This window comes from Raphanus sativus, chromosome 2 (genome assembly GCF_000801105.2).
Source record: "Raphanus sativus cultivar WK10039 chromosome 2, ASM80110v3, whole genome shotgun sequence".
Lineage (NCBI taxonomy): Eukaryota > Viridiplantae > Streptophyta > Magnoliopsida > Brassicales > Brassicaceae > Raphanus > Raphanus sativus.
In genome coordinates this window covers 21643300-21652649 of record NC_079512.1, presented here as the reverse complement: position 1 = coordinate 21652649, position 9350 = coordinate 21643300, and the positions used below count along the sequence as shown (strand labels likewise).

The 9350-nt window shown below is 43.0% G+C and overlaps 3 protein-coding genes across 3 annotated transcripts; 1 reads left to right on the top strand and 2 right to left on the bottom strand.

Annotated features, from left to right (window-relative positions):
* The first annotated feature begins 346 nt into the window (after positions 1 to 346).
* On the top strand, positions 347 to 1796 carry LOC108823674 (40S ribosomal protein S4-2). Its single transcript, XM_018596934.2, has 4 exons — positions 347 to 463; positions 694 to 771; positions 869 to 1147; positions 1237 to 1796. The coding sequence occupies exons 1-4, from the start codon at positions 461 to 463 to the stop codon at positions 1663 to 1665; spliced, it is 789 nt and encodes a 262-aa protein (XP_018452436.1). The 5' UTR covers positions 347 to 460; the 3' UTR covers positions 1666 to 1796.
* Positions 1797 to 2208: 412 nt separating this feature from the next.
* On the bottom strand, positions 2209 to 4382 carry LOC108842837 (exocyst complex component EXO70B1). The gene has a single exon (XM_018615872.2). It carries the CDS (start codon positions 4270 to 4272, stop codon positions 2407 to 2409), a length of 1866 nt encoding a protein of 621 aa, XP_018471374.2. The 5' UTR covers positions 4273 to 4382; the 3' UTR covers positions 2209 to 2406.
* A 1938-nt stretch (positions 4383 to 6320) lies between these two features.
* Positions 6321 to 9154, bottom strand: LOC108835707 (cation/H(+) antiporter 24-like). The gene is made up of 2 exons (XM_057002682.1): positions 8855 to 9154; positions 6321 to 8576 (listed from the first exon to the last, which is right to left on the bottom strand). Exons 1-2 carry the CDS (start codon positions 9152 to 9154, stop codon positions 6321 to 6323), a joined length of 2556 nt encoding a protein of 851 aa, XP_056858662.1.
* Positions 9155 to 9350: the final 196 nt, after the last annotated feature.

Here is a 9350-nt window from a genome sequence, read left to right as displayed (position 1 = left end):
TTAATTATTTATTTAAATAAGTAATGATAAATAAAAGATAAGTTTATAATTAAACATATAACATTAGAATTGAAAACATAAAAAATTACAAACTAAAGAGACGAGCTAAGATGAGTTTTGTATACGTCCCTTTTATTTTAATCCATTTTTTATTTTCTTTTGGGCTGATATTGGGTAAGAGACGAGCTAAGATGTGCCGATAAAGATGGTCTTAAAAACGAAGAGATCGTCCACTTGTAGACCGACCAACAACCAGAAAAAAACATAAGGCTTAAACAAATGGATATATAATAATAATGGGCCTATGCTACGAGCCCAATATACTCTAACATTTTGAAGAGGCTATTTAAATACATTTAGGGTTTTACTTGTCGTCTATCACAGCTTAACCAGTCGTTCAGAGCTAAACGAGAGGAGTGAGTCGTCTGGATCATCGGAGCTACGCTTTGAAACTCCAACCATGGTTTCCCCATCCTCCCTCTCTCTCTCACTTACTCTCTGTTGACATCACAGTGATTGTTTTAAATCTAGATGATTTCACAATTCGAGTCTGGTAGGTTTGTGTTAGCGAGTTTAGCTGATCCGTAACCTAGCTTCATAGCAATTGGATTTGATTCGACCATTTAGAGTCCATACTTAGAATCTCAATCACTTATCGCTCTAACATCTATGTTATGTTCCGTTATTACACAGGCGAAAGGTTTAAAGAAACATTTGAAGAGGCTCAATGCCCCTGATCATTGGGGTCTTGACAAACTTGGTGGTGCTTTTGTATGTCTTCTTCTTGTCTCAATATATATACATGCTTCCCCTTTGTCTTTTTTGTATGTCTGAACGACAATGCTTGCTCGTAACTGGTTCCAAACAGGCCCCCAAGCCGTCTTCTGGACCCCACAAGTCGAGGGAGTGCCTTCCCCTCGTTCTTATCATCAGGAACAAGTTGAAGTACGCTCTTACCTACCGTGAAGTGATCTCAATCTTGATGCAAAGGCATATCCAGGTTGATGGGAAAGTCAAGACTGACAAGACCTACCCTGCTGGTTTCATGGATGTTGTCTCTATCCCAAAGACCAACGAGAGCTTCCGTCTTCTCTATGATACCAAGGGACGTTTCCGTCTTCACTCTATCAGGGATGAGGAAGCCAAGGTTTGTTTTGTTCTCAGTCTTGTGTCATTACTAATTGTTTGACATTTATGTGTATCTAAAAGATTTGTTTGTTTTATCTCTCTCTACAGTTTAAGCTTTGCAAGGTTCGAACTATCCAGCTCGGAACGAAGGGCATCCCTCTCCTGAACACATACGATGGCCGCACAATCCGTTACCCTGACCCGCTCATCAAGCCTAATGACACCATTAAGCTCGACCTTGAGGAGAACAAGATTGTCGAGTTCATCAAGTTCGATGTCGGCAACGTTGTGATGGTGACTGGAGGAAGAAACAGAGGGCGTGTGGGTGTGATTAAGAACCGTGAGAAGCATAAGGGAAGCTTTGAGACGATCCACATCCAAGACGCAACAGGGCATGAGTTTGCAACGAGGTTGGGGAATGTGTTCACGCTAGGCAAAGGAACAAAGCCGTGGGTGTCTCTTCCTAAGGGTAAGGGTATTAAGCTGACCATCATTGAGGAAGCTAAGAAGAGGCTTGCTGGTCAACAAGCTGCTTGATTTTGTGATTTCTAACTATTTATTATGCATTTTTAGACGTCTTATTTTTCTGACTGTTTACATTTTTTGGTTCACTGCTCTGTTTCGAAACTTTATGATATTTATCTATTTAAAGAGTTTAAAAAATGAAATTTGCGTATCTTATGCGTCCTAAACTTCTCTTCTCTACCTAATAGATCTAAATCTGAAGACCTGATTGCTTACACGGTCTAAGTTAGACCTAATCTAAAGGTGCTCACATTTATTTCAAAGTGTCTCGAATACTTTTCTCTTAATTTAAAGGTGTTTTAGCTTTTGTTTTTTTATTTAGAAGATTGATTTAATGAGCATAGTTAATGCATTTGATTTTTAAAATAAAGTACAAAAAATATAAAAATAACATGAGTAGTTGAACATTATTGAAAAACAAATAAAAAATAAAATTAGAGAGTAATATATTAAAAAGGTACATTTTTTTAGTATGGGGACTGTGAAATACAGCTAAACATTTTTTAGATACAGAGTATAATTTGTGAGAAAATTCTGTTGAAAGCGATCAATACCGAGTGAGATACACGTCATTCTTGTTTCTTCTTTTTACAATAAAAAAACCTCTGATTTAGTACAATACAACATCATAACACAACACAATAGAGCTAAGCTAATAGTCTAAAACAATACATTTTACAAATCCCACCGTGCAAGGCTTCGCAATTGGTCATTAGCAGATGGTTCCGTTACAAACATTTTACAAACTCACCTTCATTTTCTTGCACCCGTAGACCCTTTAAACAGCTCGTTGATACGCGCCTCTATGTCCTCAACTCCAAACTTGATGTACTTGTCGGCGTTTTTCCCTTTCCCTAAATCTCCAAGGTTCTGAAACCTCCCTATGAAATTCCCGTACGCCGGCAACAGCAGCCTCGCCAGTGAGATTCTCAGCTCCTCTCTGAGCTGCTCGTCGAACACAACCCACGTCGAATGCACTTTACACGTCTCATCGAACTGACTATTGAACTGCTTCAGCTTCTCCTTCATGGTTTTCCCTAACCCATTCATCCCCGCAGCTGTGTTGTCCACCTTCAGCAACCCCAGCATCTTATTCCACGCGCTTCTCTGATAACTCGAGTGATACTGTCTTACTTTCGCATTGTGTTTCCTGATCCAGTCCTCTCCTAAAAGCAACCCTAGCTCACCGTCCTTCACCTTCTGAACAATGTACCTCCCGTTGTTCATCAGAAACACATAGCACAAGGCTGGATCTTTATACACTTTCGATTTAACCTCCAGGTTACTCTCCAAAAGCTCCATGATCCAAGACATCTGCACAGTCAACAGCGTAGAATCTTTAGACGGCACACCGTTATTACTTTCTTCAAACACTTGCTCCAACGTCTCCCTCGACCTACACGCGGCTCGGAGGTAGTTCATCACATAACGAGTGATCGGATGCAGACCACCACCCGGAACAGCAGCTTTCGCCGGATCACGCCTTATCAGATTCTCAAGCTCCATGAAAATCCCTCTGACCGCCTCTCCCAACCTCTTCCAGATAGTCACAGCTTCGTTTCTAAGCACCAAACAAAACTGATCCGAGAACACAGACTCGAACTCCCCCATCAGATCCCTCATCGTCTCGAACACGTCGAGCACCTTGAACAGCCTCTCAGGCGACCGGCTGCCTATAGCAACCGCGTCGGCGAAGTTGAGAAGCTGAACGGTGGAGCCGCGACAGACCTCCATGAAGGAAAGATCAGCAGCGGAAGCGAAGCCGAAGAAGACGCGATCGCATAAACGCCGCTCGCTAGGGAAGAGGATGCGTAGAGAGACGTTCGCGGCTTTGATCCAACGCTCGATCTCGTCCTCGAGCTCATGCCACGGCATCTTGTGAACTTCTTCGATGCTGAGCTTACGTAGCCCTAACCTCGAAAGGTTCTCCTCGAGAAACTCTCTCCTGCACGTGCTGTACACGTGCGAGCACGACTTACCGTACCCCGCGCCGAGCATGCGTTTCGCCATCTCGTGGAGGTCGTTGATCGTCGCCGAAGGAAGCGCGTCGATTATTAGGTCGTAGTCTGTTAACGGCTTCGCCACCGGGATCTGGACGTCGCCGCCGTTGTCGCCGTAGCCATCATCTCCCTCCTCCTCCTCCTCGGAATCGGAGTGGAAACGGTGGTTCACGGAGAAGGACTCGGCGCCGCGCTCCATAAGCGACCTGAACTCTTCCTCTAGCCGGAACATGGCTTGCTGGAGCATCTCGTCGGCGCGTGAGAGGCACGCGGCGACGGGCTTCTCGCTGGCGAGGTGGGACCACTCTCTGGTGACGTTCACGAGCTCGTCGATGGAGTCGAGGAAGGAGGCTGAGTCGGCGGGATCGGCCCAGATTGGGTGATCGGAGGCGACGAAGCGGGAGATCTGAGAGTCTAGCGAGTTGAGAGTTCGCTCGAGTACCGAGACGGTTGATCCGTCTTCTTCTTGGCCTTCGGAGGAGAGATTCTCACGGGAGAATCTACCGTCGAAGGTTGAGAAGATCTGTAAGATGTCGTCGGCCATGGATTCGTTGTGGCCGAGGGTTTTGGCTATGTGACGCGCGACGGCGAGTAGCTTTTCTTCACCGTTCTCTGCCATGTGATGTGAGAGGTATGTATGTGTTGATTTGAGTAGAGAGGTTTTTATTTTTGTGTTATATAAAAAAGAAGATGGTCAGAGCGAGATCGATGGGGGAAAGTATAACAAGGAAAGGAATCGAAGACGAAGAAAGTTCCAAGCAAGGAAGAAGACTTGTGAAAAATGACGAAAACACCCCCTGCTCAAGATGGACGCTATCTTTGACTTGGCCGCGTTGTCTGAAAAAAAAAAAGGTACGGTCGTGTGTCCTTTTTTGGACTCTTCGCTTTTCGCTAATGTTGACGTCTGTCTCCGTTTACTGTTACAGTCATTTGGTAGCTCGAAGCTTCTATTGTTTCGAAACCGGACATAGTATAAGATTGTTGGTTCAATTTCTCACTCTCATGTTGTGGATGGCAAATGGCAATGAAAAAACATAGAGGGGAAAAACAAAGAATAGCGTTTACCAAACTCTATCGGATATACAACATACAGGGAACAAAACAAGAAATTACACTGTTTTGACATTCATTATTAGTTTACGTATTTTGATTTTTTGCCAAATATGGAATCGGTATGGTTATGCCCAAATGAACATGTAGGTTTGACAAGAACATGTCTTTTGAGCAAAGTCATTATTTGGCTTTACACAAGATTAAGGAAAAGAAAAAAAATTGGGCTTTAGGTAATTAGAACCTAAAAATTCTTACCTATATAAGAGATGACTTTTATCAATTAAGGATCGGTCCTAACTATATGAGACCCATGGACTACATTTTTATTATTTATTTTTTCAACTTGTCTATCTCTGAAAGCTCATTAAGAAAGGAATTACACTAAGCTAAACAATCTCTTTACAATTTTCCCCACTCATTCTACATAACTTCCACTGACCAGTAAAAAATAGGCTTACGCCTCCATTTTTCCTAATGCTAATGTCTGAACTATAGTAACGTGCGTGGTTCATAACAAATCCCTTTATCGTGCTCATGAAGATTAGAAGTCTTTCTCCATCCAACCTCTCCAAATCAGATCGGTTGTTATTCTTCAATGATAAAAGATTGCACAGAGCACGACCAAAAACTTTATATCATGTTTTGGTACATCTGCACAAGCTGTGATATGCAATGGTTATTACTGAATACCTTGTTCAGCTCATACGCTGTGATGGCAACATTTTTTGCTTCCTTAGTGACCTTGATGGTTTCTTTCAACTCTTATGTTAACAGGATCCTTGATTTGTTACCACCAAAATACCTTTGATGATTCAGCCTCTAGCTTTCCGGCTCTTGCTTGGAGCGAAGAAAGTTCTCATAGAAACATTTGCACTACTAGTAAAGCACTAGACATATCTGCAAATGCATCTTGGGCAGCCATCATCTCACCGAAGTACTCATGTAGACTATGTAGTATGTCCTAATGGACAATTAAGATAAAAGAACAGCTCTTGATTAGTGAAGCTAAAAAGTCTGGACCAGTGGCAGACCCACTTGAAGACTTATGGGGTTGGTTAACACCGCTAAAACAATAAAAATATATAATTTGTGAACTACGTTTTGGATCATTTGTGGTGCAGAAATGGACCTACAAAAATCGGGTTCAAGTCTAGTCAATGACACCCTGAACCTTTTTGACCCCATATAAAAAGTTTTCTTGGGTCCAGCACTGGTCTGGACCCATCTCCATAGCTAGTAACTAGTCAAGAGTCCACTAGTTAATATACCAGAGTAGCTAAATGCGCAGGCGGGTGGCTATGGGACAGAGACTAACGTGAACACCGCAGCAAGTAAAATAGTCATGGCGCAACAGAGAGTCTCCGTGAGTTTCTGCAGATCTGTGAATCTAAGGAAAAGCTACTGGAAACCCTCAAAAAACAGATGTCTCATGTTTGATCCTCTAATCATATAACAACACTTTAGAGAATGGTTCTTGGCTATGTCATTTCAGAAACATATTCATGAGAAAAACAATGGGATTGATGTTTCAGTAGATTTTTTAAAATGTTTTACGAATAGTTTTAGAAGAAAAAAACAGATTGTATAACATGACCTAATCAAATAAAAAAAGTTCTAATTACATGACCAGGGAGAAACTAACTTTTTATAATCAAACTTGCCGTTCAAGAAACCATCACCACCCTTTTGATTCCTCACCTGTTGCTGCACCACCAACACCGAACCTTCTGATGCAAATATACTCCCAGCAACAGTTTCTCCAATGACTCCAAGCTGGTGATCTCCGCTCCATGCATCAAGCCCTTCCAGAATCTTTGTGTTGATCCCTTCTCTCCTTCCTGTTATCCATAGATCGTAGTCATTGATATTCATTGCTTGGATCGCAGCCAGTGTTTCCGCACCATTATTGACCACAACCTCCTTATAACTAACCCTATCATTGCCTTCATTTTTAACCCAAAACCATGTCACCACCCCATCGTCTAGCTTCTTCTCCCTCGCGTCCTCTCCTTCGTGGTTGAACGACAAGAACCTAACTATCGTCAAGGTTATGTCCGGGTTTGCCGTCATCCTGTCTGCCAGATGCAGAGCTTCTCTGTTATCAGCTCCTCCTAAGAACAGAACCACGAAACGGTATGTGTGTTGCCTCACACGGCTCGGTTGAATTGATTGTTGCTGGTCAACCGAGGACCGAACCTTGGCGTTTCTAAGCCGTCCCTTGCCATAATAGATACATACAGAGCATGGTGTGTACGCCAAGACATCAGCGTTCACGGACAGCATGCCAGAGTCAAGTAGCTCGGTAGGTGCACTGTCTTGAAGACGCTTTTGTTGATAAGGTAAGAGAATGAAAGCGGTTTTCTTGGCCAAGGCCAGCTCGCAAATATCTTGGTACATTAGACGCTTTGGTGCATGAGCAGTGTAGGCATGCAGCTTCACACACTCATCTCTCTTCTTCTGGTACAGCTTAAAGGCGCTTTGCACCTGGTCTACTCGCCCTTCTTCTACCTCCTCCTCCTCTTTGTCTTCCTCCTCTTTTTGTATCTTGTGGTCCATAAGAACTGGTGTAGCTCTCCCCATCAGTTCCACCAGCTGGATAGCGTATACAGAAAAGGGGCTACTTGTAGTGGGATAGGCAAAGTCAAGGAAGGTGATCAAGCCAGACAAGGCTTCATGGCCGGAGACGGCAAGAACCAAACCCATCTCAGTGGATGGTGGAGTGTGCTGGATGGTCCGGTGCTTGCTGATCCTGTAAGGACGATTTGGATCATAGAGGAAGCTGATGAGCGGTGTTGATATTGCTGTTACGACAATCGTATGCAAAACCAAGAGAGTAAAACCGGGTACACCGATAACATGTTTCCTCAAACAAAGCAAGTAGAGCATGATATCGAGTTGGCCTCTCAAGTTCATTATCAGGCCAAGCGTGAGACTGTCTCTAGTAGGGACTTTAAAGAAAAAGGCAGCGGCGAACACAGAGATAAACTTGGTGATGAAGCTAACGGTGGTCATGTAGACAAGAGGAGCGAGTTGGTGGTCCCAAGCATCAGCGCTAAGGAAGTGAACATCTGTGTAGAGTCCCACCAAACCAAATGCGAAAGGCATTGAAAATTCATGTATAAAAGTCTCGCTCCGAATAGCCAACGTGGAACCCAAAGGTGGACCATGAGGGATTATCAACCCATACCACATAGGTCCGGTGCCTATCAATAAACCAAGCATGTCCGTTAAGAAACAAGAAACAAGAACACCCATGAGAATAATGACAATGTAGTTTTGGTCCACGTGTTGTCCCTGAGGTGTTTGGTCGACCACCCACTCAAATGCTCGTTTCACAACCAAAATCATAAAAGCACTGAATATAGCGACTGATACAACGTAGTAGGCTGCAGCTTTGGCTCCTGCTACGTTAGCTTGAATGGCAGCCTCGAAAGAAACAAGCACGAGGATCGCTCCCATGTCTCCGAGAAGAGCCACCGACATGGCGAACTTGCCCACCTCGGAGTTGAGAAGGTTCATGTCTCTTAAGATGGTGTAGATGACAGGGAAAGAACTAAAAGCCAAGGCAAACGCAATCCCTCCAACGGAAGAAGGCCTCCCCATGTTTTTATCCATTTGGCCACGCATGGCCATCCCTGTGGCTCCAACGCAGACCATTGGGACGAGAACGCTGATGGCAGCAATGTACTTGTGCTTTTTTGGAGACTTTGCAATGGCTGCAACGTCGGTTTTGGCCGCAGTGATAAAGAAGAAGTAAAAGAATCCCAGCAGTCCCAAGTTTGTAAATATGTAGTTTGAGATCGGTGGGAACAAGTAGTAACTAAAAGTACGGCTTCCTCCAAGCATGGACGGTCCTACCACCATACCACCCTTCAAAACACACACAAAACATTCTTTTAATATTTTAAATAAAATTTTATTAAGAAATATAAGGACATCCGCATTGGAAATCTTTTAAAGAAATTATTTTAGCAAAAAAAAAAGAAAAATATTTGAATAAATTAGTTTTTAAACTTTCTGAGAGATCCATTCTAAAAAGTTTTTTTTTTAAATAAGAAACTTCTACATGAGTTTACAAATTTTTTTAAAATATTATTTTGATGAAAAATTCTCTTTGAAGTATTCTTGATCTAAGATGAGTGACGAACAATGATCTCACAGACGATACGAGGTTGACGTAAAGGTCGGAGGATGAAGCAAGTGGCTTTGATGAAGAAAATAACAAGAACTGCCTCGAGCAAGAAAGATGAAAATGCATAGTTCATTGCATTTTCGCCTCTGAACATTCCAAATGGTTGTTTACTGTGAACCTGTCGGCAAACCACCGGAAGCCTGGCCGAGAAAGCTTGAGTAATAATAAGCTCACCGGGGGAGGCCGGGTTGTCCGGCAAGAACCCAAGATGGAGTGGCAGGACAGTCTGGCCATTGCTGGGAAAATACCTAACCATCCAAACTATTTTTCAGACCACGGTTTGTTTCACGATGGGAGAATACCTGACCATTCAAACTATTCCTTCAGACCACGTTTTGTTTCACCTAAAGCGTATTGATACTGATCATCAGTGGAGAGAAAGAATACTATAGATCCAAAACTGGTGTTCTTTGTTTAAACAGATGTGGACGTGCGTCATTTTGGGAACACTT

Coding starts and splice junctions, on each gene's coding strand:
- LOC108842837 (XM_018615872.2), bottom strand. CDS start 4,272: ATGGCAGAGAACGGTGAAGAAAAGCTACTCGCCGTCGCGCGTCACATA.
- LOC108835707 (XM_057002682.1), bottom strand. CDS start 9,154: ATGGTTAGGTATTTTCCCAGCAATGGCCAGACTGTCCTGCCACTCCAT. Junction 8,577..8,854: donor GTATCGTCTGTGAGATCATT/GTTCGTCACTCA, acceptor TGTGTTTTGAAG/GGTGGTATGGTGGTAGGACC.
- LOC108823674 (XM_018596934.2), top strand. Junction 772..868: donor ACAAACTTGGTGGTGCTTTT/GTATGTCTTCTT, acceptor GGTTCCAAACAG/GCCCCCAAGCCGTCTTCTGG. Junction 1,148..1,236: donor TCAGGGATGAGGAAGCCAAG/GTTTGTTTTGTT, acceptor CTCTCTCTACAG/TTTAAGCTTTGCAAGGTTCG.